At 39.8% G+C, this 23,141-nt stretch overlaps 1 protein-coding gene across 1 annotated transcript in view; it reads left to right on the forward strand.

Annotated features, from left to right (window-relative positions):
• Window positions 1–23,141, forward strand: part of LOC104955408 (uncharacterized) — a 154,957-nt gene that overhangs the window by 47,542 nt on the left and 84,274 nt on the right. The window contains exon 2 of the mRNA XM_010782735.1: window positions 8,655–8,812. Within this exon, the coding sequence (XP_010781037.1) occupies window positions 8,655–8,812 (158 nt within the window). The remainder of the gene's footprint in view (window positions 1–8,654; window positions 8,813–23,141) is intronic.

The raw sequence follows: 23,141 nt of genomic DNA on the forward strand, positions 1-23,141 counted from the left end.
GGCGTGCAATATGCATTCGGCGTCGCAGCTTTTTATCCCTTTTTCCGCGACCGAATTCATCAGCTTTTAATGCCATGTGTAATTATCTGCAATATAGCTTTACATGAGTGATTTTGAATTTTAAGTAAATTGAAGAAAAGAAAGGTTTGTCAAATTAATTAGAGTTTCGAGGAGACATGTGGGCGTGGGAAGATAAATGGTACATTAGGCCAAGCCAGGGAGGTTTGCACCACGTCGTGGGGGCGCCGTGAAAGATCGTCTCCTCACTCTTCCAACCACTTCCTGTCCTACGATGCTTGAGAATGCCACACATGCTACAGAGTTGCTAGTGTTTCAGTCCGAAAAGGTTTCCTCGCTTTTCTTTTCCTCTCCCTGATTTTCCCGCTGGTCACATACAGTGGGCTTTTCAAAAAGTTTTCTTTCGCCACCCCACACCAGGTAACTTTCACCACCTTACACAGACAATGATTCAACCATTCCAGGTAACATTTATTACTTCTAACAATACCAAAAAAAAATGATCCGACTGTAATCATAAATTTATGATATGTCTTTAAGTACTCCGAAAATAATAAGTGACGAGAAAATCGACTGTTAAAAATTATGTTACGTCCATTGTAAAAAATCGGTCCGATAGAGGGTATTGATTTAGTCAAAACAGGGAGGCGGACCCGGCCTGGGTTGTCTACGGTACGAAATCCGAGGCGCTCGGGAACAGGGTATTAGCGACTTGGACTTGGTCGAAAAGGAGGTGGTTGACTTCCGTCCACTCCGTCGTAACAACCAGACTTACTGGACGTGAATTGTCTTCCCCACTACCTTAGTTTTATATATATATTATGTGGGGGCTTGTTTTTATATTACGTTGGTGAAAACAAAAACGAGGAAAACAAGTAAGTACTCTACTTGGAGTTTCTAGATTTTGTAAAAATATATCGTGCGTTTGTTTTATTGGGTAAAGAGAGTTTTAACAAGTGTGCTTAGGGACTTTTTTAGACACTATCACCTCGTGAAGAGGAAACGGGCTCTATTAGGTACGGGGGGAGTGTCTACACCGTGAATAGTTGCTACGACTAATCTGTCGCGTACTAATAACGTGTTCCACACCGGAATCGCGACTCGGTTTTATTATTTTACCGGTTGAGTCTTTGCAGCGTCAAAAACGGAAATATACCCCCCCACGACGCCCCCCAGGCTTTTGGGATCCCAATTGGGATTGGCATTGGGATTGTACAGACTATGGATTTTTACAGCTAACGGCCAACACCTTTAACTCTATGGGCTCTATGGCCGGTCCGCGGACCCCCACCTTTAAGCGGCGGGTTCCAGCAGGAAAAGCTGGAGGCCGGAAAAGAGTGAGACAGGTAGCGCGCAAAAGTAAAAGTGGAACCGAGAGGTGTATGCCGCTGCTGCGGCTTATATTCAGGTGCGGCTTATAGTCCGAAAATTACGGTAATTGTTGATGAATGATGAAAGGTTACTTAAACATTTTTTTCTTAATGTTCTAAAATATTTTGGGCCCCCGTGGTGAGGGTGTTTGGGGTGGCCAATAGGGGTGGCCAGGATTCAGCTGGGGGCCACGGCCACCCCCCAGCTCCGCCACTGTGACCAACACCTTCGCGACTGAAAACACTCATGAATATTACATACTCCAACATCAAAAGGGAAATAGAGGAGAGTTTGTGTGAGAGTAGTTTTTTTTCAGTTTTATCTTTATTTATTTTTATATTTTATAGTTTATTTGGCAGGGACAATGCACAGTAATGAACACTTAAAACGTTCAAATGTATCAAGCGTAACAGTGCCGAATTTAGCTTTGAGCTAATTTCCATCCGCAGTCCCTCACATAAAACATTTAAGAACATTACATTTTACAAACATAGCAAAAACAAAATACATGATATGCAAAAAGTGCAAAAGAGCAAGAGCAGCATACACAATATTTACCACATGGCAGTACAATATATCAGCTACGACATATAAGGTGTCGTACCATAAAACCATAAAAATATACAGGTATATGGCCAGTTTCTCTAGTCTGACTCCAATTTTCTTTCATTTGCTTTAATGTTTTTGCTAATGCATTCAGCATTCCCCATTAACTGCTCATCCGTAGGTTCAGAGAAAGTGCATAATCCTGTTAAAGAGCGTTAAAGTCATTTCACAGTCAGAGATTTTTTGTCTTTAAAATTCACACCGTGCTGCAGAGAGAAAAATTGAAGCGCCACATGCAATTATCCTGCCCTATGGATCAGAGATGTTTGCGGGGTGCTCGGGAGTTCAACTTTGAACTTTAGTTTGAGTTGTTCGAACCGGGGATCCACATTTAATCATCATAGTCAGGCAGATTTACCAAACAAATGAAAGTATGTTGTTACAGCAAACACAGGCAAAGCCTCTAGATGCTTGGCCTAGATCCAAACTTTGACAGCATCTACAAAGACAGTTCTTATAGTTCAGAGAAGCGCTGAGAACTGCACTCTCCAGGCCACCCAGTGTCTATAAAAATACTCCACAAAATCTTCTCAAGGCATAAAAGCCAGACTGTTTTGAGTCATATCAGTTTCAATTTATCTAGACTTCCACTTTGGCGTGAGTTGAATCTTTCCTGTTGGTGCAGAGCTTTGCGTCGGCTGTTACCAAAATCAAAATTGTCCCGAGACAACAAAGAATTAGACACAACGCTTTTCCTTTTAACTCAAGAGGCCTGAGTGTATTTACGAGGCTACATTATTAAGAGAGGATGTTTAAATAAGATTAGCCCAGTTACGTTGAGGCTGCGGCCCCTTTGTGCCAACACATCAGCCACTTTTTATTTTGTTTATTATTCTATCTCTCGTGCTAAAATAGAGTACAAGCTCAAGCTGCTCTGTAATCCAGTCAACAATTGAACATGTTGTTACAACTGCAGCAGAAAAACACAAGAATGAGGGCAGAGAGAATAGGAGAGCATGTAGAGCTCAGCGAAAATAGAAGGGAAAATCGAGGAGGATGCATTTTCTGCTGGAGGGAGGGATAGACAGATATGGTGAGCCAGCGCTGTATTTTTCTATCACAGCAAACACACAAACATAAGAACTCCCGCATACACACACGTAAACAAACCATCCAGGAAACCACATCCCAGTCCTGCTTCTCTCCCTTTTATTCAGCCCTTTACAGCGGTAACAGATACGATTAGTGGAGTTTAATGAGCTCTGCAGAGATGAGAGTGTTGCTGGCTGCTCTCTGCTTCACGGCTACAGAACCCACGGGGTTCAGCTCCTCCGAACCACTGATGTGTGTTCCTGTTCTCTGCCTCTTTATCAGCAGCATGCAAATCCTCTGCTGTGCATTTGTGTACAAACATGCGTAATGGTGTATGTGCAACGTCTTTATGGTGTTAACGTGGTGTGTGATTTATATTTGGGATTTATCGTACAAAGTGTTCTGCTCTATGCCGTGCCACAAGCAGGAAAGGGCTGCAATTGATGATTACGTATTTCTTTATTTTTTTTAAAGGGTAGTTGTGGTTAGGGTTACGTCTATGATTAGTCCATATAAAATAAGGCCAAAACATGCCCGAAAAATGCCCATCACTAGCCAAATATTACGTCCTCGGATTCAAAGAAATGCTCACAAACAGAAGATAATAAACATATTTTCTCAGTTAAAGTCTGAAACAATTAATCGGTTGTATAAATGTAATAATTGGACTGTCAGCATGCGCTTCTTAATTTCTTTAACGGTAACCTTGATGCCAGGTGGTCAAGTTAAGATTAGCTCAAATCAACATGTCTATAACGGTCGACAAAAGTCTTAATCGGGTATAGTAGCAATTTCCATGATCAGTGGTGCGTGAGGTCTGTTCTTCAGTGAAGGTTTTCTTTTGATGGCTCACAAGTCTTGACTCTCAAAACCCACGTCGAACATCATGTGATCACACATCAAGTGCTGAGCCGTTATAACATCATCTAAGGCGATATAATATGCTGAAAGAATCCTCTTATAAGTGTTAAACATCACATCAGGTCATATATTATCACTCTGACAGACTCATACTAGATATACATGTAATGATTGGTTGGTTCTCTTTATCTTTTAAGATTTCACAGAGTATTTAATTCAAATGCGTGTGCTGTAAACAAACTCGGACTACTTCAGTTCACAGGCATTCAGATGAACAATAGGCCATTAGGGGGCAGTGTTGTATAGCACTATAGGCCATTCAATCTGTCAAGAGGCTTTGGATGCTGCATCTCCTCAGTCAACATCTATGGCATACGTTTACTTATGATGTCTGATTCTTTTTAAACTCATCCGTAGTCAGTTTTAATTCGCATCATTTGATTATCATTGATAAATATTTGATTTATATGTTTCTTTCCTGTCTTCTTTTCTTCATTCATGGGCCTGCAACAGCTTCAGTCTTTGTCAAGTTAGATGTTATCATCACTTTTTTTTGTTTTACAGTTTCTTACACCGTTTTTGTTGCAGTAATTCAGAGACTAGAGTTTGCCTTAAATAACAATAATGTTAAGATTGTTTTAGAGGTGCAGACTGTGCTCAATAATGCGCACACTAAACCACATGCATTGCTTCCTGTGAAGCACGAGAGGAACTAGTTGCACTAATATTACCCCAAAAGGAGTAGTCCCGCCTAGGGCTGCACGATTTGGGGAAATAATCTAATTGCGATTTTTCTGACAGATATTGCGATTGCGATTCAATTTGCGATATTTGTTTTTAAGTGACCCAACGGAAGTTTATTGTAAAATGCGGCCATATCTCCGGTTAGGAAGGTCATATCAACGTGCTCCCGTCTCTAGCACCCCCGCAGCCCGAGCTACGAGTGAAAGAACTAAACTTACATGAAACTTCCGTTGGGTTGCTTTAAAGTCAAGCTTCAGTTTAAGATTCACCCTGTAATAGATGTAAAACAGGTGATGGAGCATTACTAACCTGATTCAGATGGTTTGTTTCACCAAACCATCTAGGAAAGCTCCATTGGAAGCCATTTGGAAAAGTATTTCAAAAATACTTGGCAGGTGACTGGATCAATCTGTCTATCACCTACTATCATGGGCCACTTGTGATTGGTTAACAATGACTGGTACATGTGGAGCACAGCTGATTGGTGTGGATGACTGACACACAAGAAGAAAAAAAAATAAAAAAAAATCGAAGGCTTTGCGATTTGATAATTACATCATTTAAAATCCCAATTTTGATTTAAAATCGATTAATCGTTCAGCCCTAGTCCCGCCTGAAATCAACCCAATAATGTGGCATAGATACATTAATGCAATCTGAGTATCATTACATAATGTTGATTTAAAAAAAATACATAAAAAAACTATACATCATCGAGAAAGCATACAGTAATGTCAGTTTGATGTTTTTTCAGTAACATTTTGGTTTTTGAAGAGGTCCAATACTCATCCCAACCATTATTCATCACCTGGCCTATCAATTGTCCTCACTGACTTCAGACTGTTTTATCTGACTTTATCAGAGCTCCATCAACCCCTCAGAACTTCAAATGCTGCTGGAGCTTTGATACCTCAACACTGTTCTTTCCCATCCACTTGGCCCATAGGTGAATTAGTGCCAGAATCAAATTCTAAATAATACATGAAAATAGGGACTTTATGATAATGTTATTCACATTCTGAAGTGAAATACCGACTATGTTCTAAAACAGGGATTACAATTGGTAGAATTACACAACTGCACATGATTGAACATTACGCCATCACTTTATATGCAGAGTTGCAAAGTGACAGTTTTCGATAGCGAAGAAGAAGTTGGCTCCCCCAAGTTCAATAAAGAACTCTATGGATCCTTTCACAGCTCAGTGAATAGTAGCAAATGCAAGTCTGACATCAGAACCCTCAGAACTGAATTTTGGCTCGTCACCTACCATATTTCGTGACATTTCTCCAAGATTTCATGTGTGCTGTGAAGAATTCCCATGAAATAAGCCCCTTTTATCTCGACATAAGCCTGACTTTCTGCACCCTATTCTATTAGGTTTACTGCATACATTTTTTCATAAATGTTTCATCGGTAGTGATCTTATTTCGGCTGGTACCCAAAATTGTCCCTTAAGAGCAGATAAAGCCTGACAGGGCGTCTCTGTGGCCTCTCATCCTCGTTGTTCAGCTCCATAGGAGGACTTGTGAGGCACTTTGTAATGTGTCTATGCAGGCGAGACACCCATGGAAAGAAAAACAATGACAGAAAGAAGACAAAGTGAAGTAACAGTGGAGGGCTCAGCAAGAATTCAATTTTTTTGTTGTTGCAACTATTGTTACCTAACTACTGCAATTTTAGCTTTCTGTTTTTTTAGCACATTCATCCCTGCCTCTCAGATTTTATGTTTGCTGAAGGCGAGCTGTGGGGAGAATCTATTTCAGTTTGCACAAGGAGACTGCTGAGACACGGGGATGTGTCTCGCGCAGGTTCATAGTTTGTCTGAGAAAAGATGCGTGATGTATTTGATTGCTTTTTGTTAATGTGAATGCGCAATGATTACGATTTTTGCAACTGGACAGTCAATATTCGAAGAAGAATATATTGTGTGTGTGTGTGTGTGTCTTTCATAATCAATGGCCCTGCATTTTAATCTTATTAATGATGTTTACATATTCTATGTAATTAATATTTATTGAATTGACTCTGTCAGAGAGGGGGTTATTTTACCATTTATGTTATTGAGCTTAAGGTTTACCGTGCTTTTGAACTGGACTGTGTAATATTGAGATTGGGGCTACAGTTTCCGATTACTTTCTTGAATATTTCCTTCATTGTTTGGTCTCTAAAAATGTCAAGAGCATGAACAATGCCATCTCCGTTTCGCAAAGATCAAGAGGAGGTCTTTAAAACTCTTATTTTGCTTGACTAGAATAACATTTTGAAAGGGGATATTGGAGAAGCAAATATTTACATTTCAGAAGTGAGATGCACTTTTGGTATTTATCCTTAAAACATGTCTTTAAGAGATGCCGATTTATTTTTCTGTTGATCAACTTATTGATTAATAGACTAATTGTTTCAGCTGTAGGTGTCTTATGTTTTGGCAACCCCATTTAAAAACACAAGAAGGGAGAATTATCAAAAACCCATGATTAAAATGACAATTTGTTATTCAGAAGGGCCTGCATGTTATTTTTTTGGACAGTAGAGGGCACTAAGAGTCAGCGTCTGAACTAACATCTGCCAAAGCTTTAGGGAAGCGGCGAAAAGGGTTCACACAGTGCTGCTGATGTGCACTTGTGTGGTTACCACTTCAGGTACATTATGCAGGAAGGTAGCAGGAAGAGAACATGTGACCTTTTGCCTTTTGGAATCCACCACATAAACATGTCGGAACAAACCCCAGCTTACTGTAGTGCTTGATGTGATGCGCTGTATGAGAGAGGTGGCTGGAGTGTCTGAACCCGGCGCTCACGTATTCAAACATCTGACGGCTGCTCCAATCTCACCGCCAGGGGACACGCTCTGCCCCCCCCTCTTTCCCCTCTTATCTCTGCCGCCTTCGGTGCCGACTTGTCAAATTTCCTCCTCAAAGCTTGTTAGCTTGGAAATGTCAGCCACGGTGAAAGATTTTTTTTTTGGTTATGTAACGCATTAATCTATGCTCTTGCTCTTTTTTTCTGCGTGGGCTTTTGTGTGTGAAAGAGGCTTTATATTTACATCCTGAAAAGACCCTATCCAGATTATTGGCCTAAACTCATTTTACTCAGTATGGATTTAGCAGGTTGGATATATTTTAATTTGCCGGAAATGTGCCAGGGCATTGCTTCAGCAGAACATGAGATTTAATGTTTTAGAGTCTGTATCAGGTGGCCTCTTCATCACGGCACCTTTGACTCCCTTTATACTGTCTGTAAGTGTGACATTTTAGCAAAGTTTAAACACTGGAGAGATGGATAATGACACATTGGGAGTTAGTGTAGCCGCTCATGAAAAATACAACAGAGATATTTATGCTAAAAAGGCACAGAAATATGGAAATTGCGTTTTCTCACACTCTTTCCTTTTCCGCCATGTGGGTGGCCTCGGAAATAGTTGTGGTGACCTTTCAGAGGCTAAGGGGGATTAATGGTAAATGGATTGAGGAAGTGTGTGTGAGTGTGAGAAGGAGGAAATACAGTGGGGCTAGCTATTTTTTAATGTGGAAGCCCGGAGAGGAAACCTGAAAGGAGAGGTTTGCCAGGGACACACAAGGGCAAGAGCAGGGAAACAAAAACAGGATGGCTCTCAGGCCGACACGGAACATTCTGGACCAGAAAGGGCGTTGACAGAGAAATCAGTGTGACAGTCGGAAACCTCGTTCTCCCAATGTTATCTTCGCTGTTCCTGCTCAGAGAGAGCCAATACATCCACAAAGGAAGAAGAGATATGACTGTGTGTGTGTGTGTGTGTGTGTGTGTGTGTGTGCGCGTGTGTGTGTTTTTAATGGTGCTCTGGTATTTAAAGCATTTTATGATGCACTTCTTCAGCCTGCCTGCACTGATAGCAACACCATCAAAAAAAGCTATAATTTCAGTTTTTTAACCGTCTTTTGTAATGCCAGTTAAATTCTACAGATTAATGACTGATGTTTAATCATGTCAAAATCCAAATGCTCTGAATGATAACTGGCTTTTGTTGTGTGTGTCCCCTTCTAGCCGTGCAGTCTCTGAACAGCATTAATGACCAGATTGCAAGCTTCATTGTGACTGGACCCAAGCCTGTGGAGCCGGACCAGCCTGTGTTCGCTCCTCCTGAGAAGGAGCCGCTGCAGAAGTCCATGACGCTGATGAGGCACCTCCTCGTGGACGCACAGGTACAAGAAACCAGACATTTGTTTGCATTAGAGGGCAAGGGGAGCTAAAGAAAGTGAGACTCATCAATGACGCAATAGTTGTTGGATACAGGTTGGGGGAAATGTATAACATCAAACTTTGTCAATACTTTGCATTATGCCCCTTTAAGTCACTCAACAGAATCAATTACTTTAAAAGGGACCTACTGTATCATGCAAAATGCACTTTTTGATGTCTTTTATACATAAATATGTGTTCCCGGCGTGTCAATGAACTCACAAAGTGTCAGAAAATAAAACCCTCTCTCTTTTACTCCTTGCGCATATCTCTGAAAACGGGGCTACAACGAGCTGATCCAGATTTGCCATCCAATATGACGTTATTTACGTCATATCAGATGGCACCCACGTGGTGGACCCACGGCCCTATCAGAGACTCACAATCAGAATCAATGCCTGACGTGTTTTGGACGTAATATGGTCGGTGTTTACATTAGCAAGCATCGCTAACACTCACAGCTAACCTGTACTGGAGAGAGCACATGTGTGAAGAAGCAGGAAATAAAAAGGAACTCACCTTGTGGTAAACCGGCAAGAGAAAAAGCCTTTGAGCTCCATAATGTTTCAGAAATAATCCTTCATGTGGTTTTGACATTTCATCACCGCAGCATTTATTTTAGACAGTATCTGCCGGGTCCCGCATGAGCAGGCGTAAGTTCCGCCCCCTCTTTTATTTTTTATTCATACCCCGAATCAGCACTTTAGTAACAGGAAGTGATATAGAAGGATATGAGGCATGGCTAGAATGGGTGATCTGGTTGGTATTTTGAGCAAAACACTTCAAAGACATGTTTTTTATACATTTTATATATCTGAGACCTATGCTATTGCCTAAAAATTGCATGATAGCTGACTTTTAATATTAACTCACACAAAACATAGATATGATATAACTATGTCATGAATGGACTATCACCTCCTGTTGTTGGAGGTAATGGTTGTTGGTCAAGTTTCTGAGCAGCTTGCCACCAAAAGGAAAATAGCTCATCCACCTTAAAGTTCATCCCACCTTAAGTGAGCCTGACTTCTCATTGTTTAAGTTGTTTTATGGCTAAATATATTTAAACTAAAATATTAATCGATTTATCAATCGTCACCCTAATTGAGGGATTGTCAGATTGAAAAGCATAAGTAGTGGAACAACAATTTGCAATGCAGTGAAAACGCATGTAATCCACTTTACCATTGCAGGATAATGTGAAAAATGATCACACCCTAGTTTGTGCCAATACCTGGCAGACGTGTAGTGTGGGAGTAGAATTCATGCTTCATTTTGCTCCAGTGCAAATTGTTTGTGAAGACGCAGAATGCTGTTTCTCAGCCGCTCCGGCAAAGGGCCTCAGATGAAATGAAAATATTGACTTTGTGTAATAGGGGTGCAACAACAAGGTTACATTTCCTCCATCAGAGTCAATTGCCACTTAAATTCCCTCAGTGTGATAACCGATCCACTGAACAGAACATAGAAAGTATTCTAGCAGTAAATGAGTTTTTTTTCTTGACACCCCCTTTTTGTTTGACTGAATCTTCTTCCAAGTCCTCTTATTCCGAGGTGACCCCAGTGGCTTTAGATACATTTGTCTGGAGATTTCACTGTTAGTAAGCAGCTGTGAGAAGGTTAGATGACTGATGTTTGTGAACTGTTAGCAAGGCACCTTTTTATTAGTAGACCACTACTTCTGAACCACTAAAAGAAGAGATGGAGACATTATTGTCAGCCACTCTCCTACATCTTTCTTCTCCTCTTGCTTCGCTCATGTTCTTGCTGATGATTTCACATAACCTTTTGTGAGGGAAGAGGAGGAGATGAGTCGGATTCCTGTTTACTCCAATTAGGGGAGGGAGACTGCAGCCAGCTGAAGTGGCAGTGTCAAGAGTGAGATTGAGCTGTTTGCGATTTAATGCGCATATGCTCGTTGTGTTAATTTGTTTCAGTGTCATTTGGACGCCGTCACACTAATACAAATTAATTTGTGCTGGAAATGTCGCTGTACTATGAGATACAATGTAACAGATGGTGCTAAATAAAAATGGTCATGAACTGTAATCCACAACAGGGATGCAAAGCTTTAAGTGCTTGCTCCTTATGTATTTTTATGCAGTCTTTTATACCAAACTCAAATGGGTTGGCACACAGATCCAAACAAAGTACCTCCTTACAATCTTGTATATTTCTAAGAAGCGTATTTAATGCTCAAGGAAATCCTCTTTCACACCAGTACATGTGACGTAGGGACTTGCGACTGACATTGAACGCTCCTTTCTTTTAACTTTTTTTTACTTTATCACTATATCTCAAATTTTCCTCTTAATAGGCATGGTAACATCTTCTTTAATCACAGCTGTTCTTTCATTTTAGTCACAGTAAATGTTGTGAAGCAGGTGTCTTTCAATAATTATCGCTCTGCCTTTTTGTTCCTTCAGAACAAGAAGCTCCAAATACAAGCAAATTAAATATGAAAGTAATTTGATCGTTTCTGTGGTTGTACAAAATCTGAAAATCCTACAAACCTGGAAATGTGTCTCCGGACGTTAATAGGTTGGACAGATAACACATAGCATGACATTTTCTTCAGTAAAACTTCTCATAACCTGTAGCGGCCAGAGCACTACTGTAGTAGGCAAATGTTTTTTACCAGGGTGTTTCAAGCCACACAAGGGAAAGCCATAGGAAAGGCTTAAGGAAAGAGATATAGGAAACCTGTTCATTGTATTTTGTTATAGGAATAAAATGCACAACGGATAATCTGGTCTGGACCTGGATCATTGCCCTGCGTATTCCGCTAACTAGTGCCTCAGCGGCTGTATTATTTTAAGTTAATTATCTGTTTTAGTTCTATATGATTTTGGCCGCTACATAACCTCCTTTAAACAGTTAATTCAACACCAAGTGAGACATTTCCTTATTGCTCAAATTCCAATAACCAACTACTTTGCAAAAACACAAGAACTCGCAAACCAAAAGGATCTTTTTAAATACCATATAAAAACGTTGAATATAGTATTGTTAACTGTAGCGAAGGCTTGCCATGCCTCCAAATCCATTTAAATTCATGATATCAGTACAAGCAGTCTTTTGGAAAAATGGTTGCCACTTTATTTAGTTTCACATTCACTTTGGACCACCAGCTGTACAAACACTGTCCTATTGAGCTACTTGACCCCAAATCACTGAGAAAGGTGAAGGACAAGTTGAAAACCTAATCAGGACTTAGCATTTGAACATGGGCATTTAAACAAAACACTTATATTGCCCTGCTACAGACAGCTCAATGCGGTGGTAGTCTCTCTCTGCCTTCAAAGGCCCATCTGGCGTGTATGCTGCAGTCAAGCTGGGAGGAGATTGGCTGCTGAGCTTTTGCCACAGACCCTCTCTCTAAGTCCCCTTCCCGTGCTGTACCCGGCTGTTACTACATTAGCGGTGCTGTCAGTCATCAGTGGAGGGGAACAGGGAGAGAGAAAGAGAGACTTTGGGCACAGGGGGGACATGGACGCAGATTGGAGGCCATTAAAGGTGACTTTGACAGTGACTGAGTGGAGACACTGATAAATAAGATCCAACTGACCCCCTCCGTCCTTCACTCCGCTCTAATCATCAGTTGAGAGCTGCACACACGTCCGTCACTCCTACAGAAAAAGCAAAGCAGACTATTTTTTCTTTGACCAAGTTGCACCACATTCAAAAGGTAAAAACAATGAATATAGAAGTATATTCGATCAATTTTTCTTGTAATAAAGTTTTCTCAAAAAGGCAGTTGGGAGCCCTTTGTAATGTGTATGGAGCACAGACCAAATCAATATCGTATTGCTGACTGTTCTGAGAAGATCAATATTAGCTTTGCCAGTACGTTTTGTAGATCAACCAAGTCTTCTTTTTCTGACCTTAGTGACAATAATACAGTTGAATTTAAATCGATGAAAACGTGTACTTTGGAGATACTATATATTGATGGTGATTTTGACATAAAGCCGTACTAATCAATGATTTAATTAAATAAAAAGTAGGTTAATTGTCAAGTGTTACCCATCTTGTACTTCTTGCCCTCAGAAACATGTAGCATTTTAGTGTCTTTACGCTAATTGTTTAGGCTAGCTACTTTACTGTTGGTTGAGTGTCAGCACCCTCATCTACCTGATTTCCAAAGCTAATGTTGCTTCATGTCTGCTGATTGTGTTGGCAACTATTTTAATAACAGGTGGAGACAATACATGTACATTACACGTATCAACTTTTTGTTGATTAAATGTAAATGTTGTCTTTTTCTTTTTGTTCCGCTGCCCCCTTGTGGCCAAAAACAACGTTCCTTACATGACAGCATATGCTAAAGCAGTAGTGTCCAAACTTTTTTCACCAAGGGCCACATACAGAAAAACATTCCAAGGGATGGGCCACTCGCTAGAGGAGAGGTATATTGCCTTAGTTAAGTTATACTTTGGAAAAATCAATCCAATGTAGATCAATTATTCTTGATACTTGTGAATGCTTAAGAAAAAAAGCGTACACCACAGCTTTCCAGAGGGTTTCAGTTATTGTTTTGGCAGCTCATTCCTTACAACAGAAGCCTCATATTGCTTATCATAAGAGGACATATGAAGGGTTTATTTCAAGGTTGTTATGGAAATAAGTTATTGGACTTTTTTCTTATCAACTTAGATTTGTTCGAAAATGTTTCCAACTTTAATTGACTGAATTATTTGAAAATGGGGCCAATCAACACATGAATACTGTGTAAAATATTAGAACATATATATTTAAGAAGTACAATATAAGACAAGCAGAAGTTTCATTTTTGGGCCATATATTATTATACTTTTTTAATATGCTGAGGGCTGCTTCAAAATGGTCCATGGACCGCATTTGGCCCCCGGGCCGTAGTTTGGACACCCCTGTGCTAAAGTCATAATCCTCCTATCTATACTTACTGGATACCTCATTCAGTTGTACCAAATAAAATAGTTATCCTTTGTCCAGATTAATATTTCAACTCAAAAGACTGACTTCCACATATATTAACCAAAAGTGCTGGACCAGTGCCCAGGATCATGGAAGAGCACAGGCTGCTTGAGTCTCTGAGGAGAGGGGGGAGGGGGCTGTAGAGGGAGAGAGTGTGTGACGGGTCAGTCTGTCCCTCTCTGACGGGGGCCTCAGCTGGCCCCTCAGAGCACGGTTCTAACCCATGCATAATACATCCCCTCGGTCCCATCTGCCCTCTCAACCCTTCGCCTGACTCTGTCTAATAATGGGCTCCGTCCCAATGAGGGGGAGTCAGAACTGCTGCCATGTGCTACTATGGTGATGGCTTATTGTGGGCCGGCTCAATCCCAGTGTGTGACAAATGAGAATGGAAATTGGGTAATTTGCTTTCAAAGAGAGTGTTGTCTTCATTTACTGTTGGAAATAGCAGAATCGTTTGCTGGGTTTCTCTCTGTTGTCAACATACTAGAATTAGCTCGCCCGAGTTCACGGCGCCAGTGTGTTGATTGAATTTGGAAAAATGATTATTTCATATCAAAGGCAGGAAGCTTATACTTGAGGTCATGTGTTAGGAAGTCTTTGTGATTATAACATTTTCTATTTGTATTGCCGTTTGCCTTTCTTCAAAGTTATAATTGCTGGATCTCGGTTAATTTGCAGTGATTGTACTTTTGCAGACAAGGTCAAAGCCCTGCCATTCTAAATGCTGCCAGTCAAGAGCATTGCTCTTAATAAAAATGCCCAGGGATATCTCATCCATTGAGCAGATCGTTTCCTGGAGGAAAATGTTAAAATGAAATATGTAAATGTATTTTACTCTTAATCTGGTACTTGTAATTTCTTTTTTTTAGTGGCCACACAAAGATTGAATGTCGGTGCGAGATGGATGATATTGCTCCTCTAGGTGGTATACTTGTATGTTGAGCAGATTGAAAATGACAGCTTATCTTGTAAGGAATAAATTGAAAATGGTTTCATTATGGGAATACAGTTCTGAATGTTTCCTGCAGATAAAATAGCTCTCTGTCACAGTGGAAAATAATGGTGTAGGAATTGTGATGAGTCAGTACAAAATATAATGGAAGAAACTGCATACTACTCTGGGAATCCATGTTGGAAGCTGCAAAAGTGTAACAAATCAATCAAAAATATATATTTATATATTACATTATAATCAACAATGTTGTCTAAAAGAGATTTACAGAATGGGCCAGCTGATTAAAACTGGTAAAAACACTGAATAACGCAATTTTATGTAACAAATCTGTGTTTGCCGATGCTGATTGGCTGCAGCTATTTCTTGCTTAGCTTGTTGATGTTAAAACGTAAAATCCAGAAGTTAATCTGCATAAAATAAATTGTTAAAAGCAACGCAGTTAAAAAATTGTGTTGTAAAGTTAAACTTAGAACTGGAAAAAAACATCAGTTTAATCGAGTTTCTTGACGACAACCAACATGCTGACACATGCACAAAGGGTTACTTAGCCTGTACAGTAGTGTGGTCCTTAGTGCCTTGTACATTTTCGAATTCATTTATTTTAAGCTCCAACCACCGGAATTTGTTATGATAGTCAAGAAAACTCTCCTGGTGAATTCTATTCAAATTCCAACAGCATTTACCCCTCACTCATCAATCTTGAAATTTGGCCTCAGTAGGGCGGTCCTTAAAATTGTAAGTCGGAAAGTCCAAGCTCCAACCCCTAGAATTAATTCTATTAGTCAAAAAAACTCCTGGTGAATTTTTTCCTCAATCTGACAACATTTACCCCTCCCTCATCGACCTGGGCTGCCACACCAGCAGCCACGGTGCTGCAACCCAGGCTAAACTTCAACATTAGTATTCTCAATGATTTTAACATATCATTTGACCTTTACTGTATACTGTATGAGTCATGTTTGTGGTATTTTGTGTGTTTACAGTATGTCCTTGAAAACCCTGCACTGCATCAGTAAATGCTTTCCCACAGGGGAAGTCTGCTGGGAGACTCTCCACCCCCCGTGCATCTAAAGACCCATAACATGGAATAAAGAACCGCATGTTTGTGGCGAGCTCTCTGCAATGAAAATGGAAAATTACTAGTGTATTGATTTGGTCGACGCACTTAACGAAGCAACGGAGAGAGCTGATAATGCTGAAAGACTTTAACGCACTGCAGGCCCTATTCTCAACATGCTTTAACCCTTTCAATCAGAGGTCAAGGTCTGGCTCTAACCAAGACATGCACAAGCTATAGGAACCACAACACGGCTAATAGCCTGCATTGATCCACAATTCAATGCCTCAGAGGTTCTGTGACCACTAGCCTACCGAACCCAGCCAATAACTAACTGTCCTTTCCGCTCTCCTGGGATAGAGAAAGATAAATGTGCCTCCTCCAAGATGAAACGCAAGCTCGAGGTCAGGTTCAAGCAGATGGCTACGTAGAGACAATTAACCCAGAACAAAATGTTTTCAGATGAGGATTAGTCTTCTCCGTACTCGTGCTCCTCAGGGAAATGGCTTTACAGTCTCCCAAAATCATTTGTTTGATTTTGGTATTGAGTTAGAAGGCTTCTAAAGCTTGTTCTACCTCTATCGAGTTCTAGTGAAACCCCTTGTGGGATTGTCTGAAAAGAGATACTGAACGTTTTGTTAGGCTGTAAGTCACAGATCAAAGGGGATCATAACTAAAGCTAATAACCATGTGTAGTCTACTCTCTGCACTGCTAAATACTTAGTGGCTCGTAGATGACCTTAATTATAGGCAAAATACTGTAGAGGACCTTATTTTATAAAGATGTATCATTATCAGGCACATACTTTTATATTCCCATAAGAAATGTTACCATAGTGTACCATAGTACGTACCATGGTACTACCATGGTACCTCAGATGTTACCATAGTGTACTACCATGGTACTACCATGGTACTACCATCACGTATGATGTTACCATAGTGTACCATAGTACGTACCATGGTACCTCAGATGATACCATGGTATAACCCTGGTACATACCGTTGTACCACAGCTGTTACCGTGGTACGTACAATGGTACCTCTGATACTATAGTACATGCCGTGGTACCTCAGATAACTGGTACTCCATAGAGTATTCAAATGGTACTACAGACATTACCATGGTATTTATCATGATAATCACTCAAGTCCCATTGTATGCATTTTTTAAAAATGTTATGTGAATGCAAGTCTTATACCTTGTTTAGTATTTTTCATTGCTAGTTTTAGTTGGTTTCCCTTTAGGTAACATATATTTTCATCTTCTTTTTCAACACATCTTCACACAAAATAGCCAAAGAATTACACTTTAGATAAAGATGTTCTCAATGTTGTTATTGAATGAGACAACTGAGTTCATACAGCGCTTCAATGTGGCGTTTTACTCACATATTTAGAAATATCCATACAGATTTACCCAGTCACAGACACAAATGCATTACAAAATACAGTTAATGATCAAACAGTGAGTTATAAAAAAACAATAATAGCATAAATAAAAACACATTTAAATCATCATATATGTGCAGACAAATTGAGTCTCAACAGTTTGTGCTAGCCCTCAACATTTGACTTGTCTCAAACCAAGGCATTTTCATCGCATATAGCTTACCCCCATGTTCAATTGCAATACATTTAGCTATGATGTCCTCACATGTCAATACACACCAAATTTATTGGAGATCTTTACTTTTACAAAGAAATATTGCAACACCAGTATTGTCTTTCTGAACAAAGTGGACGCTGCAGCAAATTAATACCATTTCATGGTTTGGATCTTCCCCTCCGTCCTCTGATGACCTCCAGAAACTGGAGAGACAGCAAAAGGCTATAAGATAAAGATTTGGGAATCTTTATTGAATGCCCCATAGGGAACAGGTGTTAGCATGCAGCACAAAATATATGTAAATGGGAAAGGGTAGGCATTGCGGGTGAAAAAGTCATATTGTGCATACAGTGAAAATAATGTTAACTATAAGTTAATTAAAATACTCCTGATACATTTTGTTAAATATTTGTAACCCAACTTCTTTTGTGTTGGATAAATCTGTATTCTTATCAATCATAGAAAAAACTGTGTTGTCTCTTAACTGCTACCTGTAATGTGGCAAAGGTCATGGATTTTAACAGAATAGCAGGTTTTTTTTAATAATTAGGAAACAATCCCTGCATGTTTAATGTTTGGTACCAATTTCATGTTGTGTGATCTGTTCGCTTCGTCGCCAGCCATCTCTACCTCTCGTCACCTCTGAGAGACAGAAAGTTGAAATCAAATTAATTCCATATAAAAAGAGAAGGGGCTATTCGTGAGACAGGCATCATAAAAAGAGCGAGCAATTCAATACAGGATACAAAGACAGGTACATGACGGACGAACGATACCTTGTGTGGCATGCACAGTGCAATGCAATTAAAAAAAAAATGGCAGTGACCAAGTAGCAGAGTCATAGTTAAGTCCACCAGTGAGTCCAATTTCCTTAAGTCTGTGGATCAGTCAATGCCAAAAAACTAACCATTTCATGATGTGGATCCTCCCCTTTGTCATCTGATATCCCGCCAGAATGGTGATCAGCCTGAGTTAAAGCAAGAGGCTAAACAATAACTATCCTTGATAATATGATTTTAAATGAATCTAACACAACCTCCATCGTCCACTGTAATACACATTATAACTCTCACCCACCATTCGATCTTCATTTGAAGCTTCATCACTGGGATGAGTCAGAGTCTGTAAATTGATAAAATCACACAGCTGTTACGCACAGACCATTTATACCACACATTGATTGTGGGCATTTAATTTGGCATCTCAGCAAAAAGCTAGGGTTGGTTCTATACTGTATAGTCTCAGCTTTTTTAGAGTCAATATTGATTTTATATGTTATAACTGAATTTACATATGCCCCTGCTATTCAAACTAGGAATAATAGCAGTATACACAAAGTGAAATCTATACATGTAATCTAAAAAAACTATTCAAAAATGTTGTAGTAATACTCTGCTATAAATTCCGTTGAATACCAGTAATGTGAGACAAAAACCACCAAATGAAATACGCTTATATTGCGCAGTTCATCCCGTTCGTAGCCAATGTGAAGAGAAAACCCGTCCCTTACCTGCACAAGTTTGCCTCCATACAGGGTCTCCGGTACCGTTTTGCTAGTCCTGGGACATATCTACCTAAATCTTACAAATTATCTTTTGTACTCTCAGGTTTTCTCTCTTTTCGTGAATGAGAATCAAAATTAAAGAACTTTTCCAGCCACGGAGTTATTCTGCCACTGAGGGTAGCTGGTGAGTGGTGACGTGCCCGTGCCCAACTTTCGCCCGCGCTTCCCGCTTCTCTAGCGTTGCGCTAGCAACCACGACCGCAGTGCCAACTGCAAATCTCCGGAATTGTATCTCACTTTGTTGCCACTACTTAAGCTACTTTTGACACAAAAATGTACGGGCTCTTATGAATTTAACAATGATACCACATCGAAGCTTGCCGTTCGGTTTTGAGATGAGGGGAGGTACGATCCTGAATTGGACAAGGAGTAACTGGTCTGGTGCCCCAAAATGGGAAAAAAGACGGCTCTGGAACTGCGAAAGTGTTATCAACTGGCGGTAGTTTGCAATATTTAAATAAGACTCACGTGACATGTACTAGCCTCTCCATCATCTATTATCACTTAACAAACCTTGTTAGGCCATGTTTTATTGTTAAGGTATATACATGGGCGTCTGGTCAAGTAGAGGTGCTATGGAAAGTTTTAACATTTAGTAATAAGTACAATACTGTTTTAGTATATCAAATCTAAACCGTTATGATGCTTTCATTGGAATCATTACCCTCTCGTCGTTCTGGGAATTAAGCCCCACGCCAGCCGCCAGCCACGGCAGCCAACCCGCTGACCGTTGCTCTCCCCGAAAAATATGGCAGCACATTGTCACGCCAATCAGCGCGTCCTCAGATCTGTTAATGAAAGGCCGCTCTATAATCCCTCTAAAGTATTATTAAAAATAAAAAATAGTGTTTCTTATCTAGAGAAAGTGTCGCCCCTTGGAAACAGATAATTAAGTAAAAATATACTTTATATTCTTCACGGAAAGATGATATCAAAAAGCAGCCCTCCCATCAGTTCATGTATCCTTGCCCAAATATAGCTCATCAGTTTCAAAATGTTGCAGACCGCCTGGTATACAAATATGCCCGCCATCCCCCCCATCTTCCACAGCCCCACCTAAAATATGTTTCAGACGAGCTGCTACTATAAATAGTTTAAATTCTACCTGCTACAAATGGCATTATCAGCTAAGTATTCATAAGTATACTAAATGGTGTAGCATACCATATGTTATATTTTCCTATACACGAGTATGCATTACCAACATATTGTCATGTAAGCAGACAATGTGACTCACATACAAATGTTGATGTACCCCCTATATAATATATATATACTATATATATATATATATAGTATATATATTACATACTATATTATAATATATTATACTGTATGGATTGGTACAAAGAAGTCAGGCTGAATATCCTTTGTGCTTCCAATAGATGAAGCAAGGTGCACTCTCAAGATGAGGAACCCGGCTGGTTGAAGGAAGAACCTTTGGAACAATCCGGCGCCGATGGGAAAAGCAAGAGGGCAAAGAAAAGGAGGCCTTTTCTGGAGGAGGACGACGACGTGGAACAGTCATAGGTGAGTTATTCAAAATCGAAACACCACCACTTTTATGAAGATACATCCACACCACACACAAAAACAAATATTTATATGTTTTGTCTGTTCTCAGGAGAGCCAAAGCAAAAACCAAGTCCGGAGTCATCGTCATCCACAGACATTACCAAAAAATATGAAGATCTCAGAGGTATGTATCTGTTTTCATACTAAGTCCAAAGTGCAGTGACCTAAATGGTACCTAAACTGTGCAATACATACCTGGCTGCAAATCCTCAAAACACAAGTAAATTAATTAGAACTAACTTTCCAGACTGGCTTCTTAAACCTACACCTTCCTTTTTTTTTAAATGGTGTGCGTTTTGATACAGGCCCAAGAGGTGAACAAAAATAGTTTACCAGAGGACGTTGGAGGAAAGGCTTGTCTGCACTGGAGAGGGAGATATTCTCAGAATGCTTGAGCATCATTGAACGCGATGTTGATTTTAACTGTGCTCAGTAATAGTAGAATAGTCAGATCTTTGTAGAAAAGTAGAAGTACCTCGATCTTGTTCCTTGAGTAAAAGTATTCTGACACTCTGTACTTCTACTTTTACTCAAGTACAAGACCTGATACTTCTACTTTTATCAAGAAACAAGATCTGAGTACTTTCTACTTTACTAACAAACTGACTACTTCTACTTTTGACTCAAGCACAGTTAAATCAACATACTTCAATGATGCTCAAAGCATTCCTCGGAGGGAATAATTCTCCCTCTCCACCTGCAGCAACCCTTTCCTCCCATACGTCCTCTGGTAACTATTTTTGTTCACCTCTGGGCCTATTCAAAAAGCACACCATTAAAAAAAAAGAAGGTTAGGGTTAAAAGCCAGTTGGAAAGGTTAGTTCTAAATTGAATTTACTTGTGTTTTGAGGATTTAGCAGCCAGGTATGTATTGCACAGTTTAGGTACATTTAGGTCACTGCACTTTGGACTTAGTATAGAAACAGATACATACCTTTCTGAAGATCCTTAATTTTTTGGATAATCGTCTGTGATGACGATGACTCCGGCTGGTCTTTGCTTGGTCTGCTCCTGAGAACAGGACAACAACATATATAAATATTTGTTTTTTGTGTGCTGGGTTGTGTGTGTATCTTCCATAAAGTGGCCTGGTGTTTCGATTTTGAATAACTCACCTATGACTGGTGTCCGACGTCGTCGTCCTCCTCCAAGAAAAGGCCTCCTTTCTTTGCCTCCTTGCTTTTCCCATCGCCCGGGATTGTTCCAAAGGCTTCTTTACTTCAACCGCCGGTTCCCTCATCTTGAGGAGTGCACCTTTGTCAATCTATTGGAAGCAACAAAGATATTCAGCCTACTTCTTTGTACAACCATACATATATATGATATATAATACTAGTACATACTATACTATATATATATTATATATATATATATATATATATATATGGAGTACATAACATTTGTATGTGAGTCCACATTGCTCTGCTACATGACAATATGTTGGTAAATATACTTCTGTATAACGGAAAATATAACATATGGGTCCATGCTACACCATTAGTAGTACTTATGATACTTAGCTGATATGCCTTTGTAGCCAGGTGATTTAACTATTTATTAGTGGCAGCTGTTGAAACATATTTTAGGTGGGGAGCTGTGAAGATGGGGGATGGGGCATATTTTATACAGGGTCTGCAAACATTTTTGAACTGAGAGTATATTGAGATAAATGCATGAGGCTGCTTTTGATATATCTTCTGAAGAACTATACATTATATTTTTACTAATTGTACTGTTTCAAATGGGCGACACTTTCTTAGATAAAAACATTTTTATTTTAATAAATTTAGAACGACTTATAGAGCGCCTTTCCATTTAAAGATTGAGAGCGATTGGCTGAAATGTGCTGCATATTTTCGGGACAAGCAACGGGTCAGCGGTTGGCTGCTGCTGCGCTGGGTGCTTAATTCCCAGACGAGAGAGGGTAACTGATACCCATGAACTATAAGTTAGATTTGATATACAAACAGTAATTGTATTTATTATAATACCACAAACTTTCCATAGCATCTATGTGACGCAGCGCCACTGCTATGATATTTACAACATAAAACATAGGCCTAACAATTGTTATATAATAATAATGATAAGGCTGTACATGTACGATCTATTTAATATGGCAAATTAGCAGTTGATAACACTTTCGGGCAGTCAGGCCGTCTCTTTCCATTTTGGGCCACCAGACCAGAACCCCCTGTCGCAATTCAGGAATCGTACTCCCCCTCGAATTAAATTTAACGGCCAACCTTCGATTGTATGCATGCTGCCTATTCATAGAGCCCGTAATTTTTGTGTTCAAAAGTAGCTCTAAGTATGGAACAAAGTGGATACAAATCCGGAAGATTGCAGTTGCACTGCGGTCTGTACTAGCAACGGGCTAGAGAGGGGAAGCGCAGGCGAAAAAAGTTGGGCACGCGCACGTCACCAACATTCACCAGCTAGCCCCTCCAGTGGGGGCAGAAAATAATCCGTGCCTGGAAAAAGTTCTTTAATTTGATTCTCAATTCCAAAAAGAGAGAAACCTGGAAATGTACAAAGATATTTGTAGATTTAGGTAGATATTCAGGACTAAC

This window comes from Notothenia coriiceps, unplaced genomic scaffold (genome assembly GCF_000735185.1).
Source record: "Notothenia coriiceps isolate Sejong01 unplaced genomic scaffold, NC01 NC01_scaffold00024667, whole genome shotgun sequence".
NCBI classification, from domain to species: Eukaryota; Metazoa; Chordata; class Actinopteri; order Perciformes; family Nototheniidae; genus Notothenia; species Notothenia coriiceps.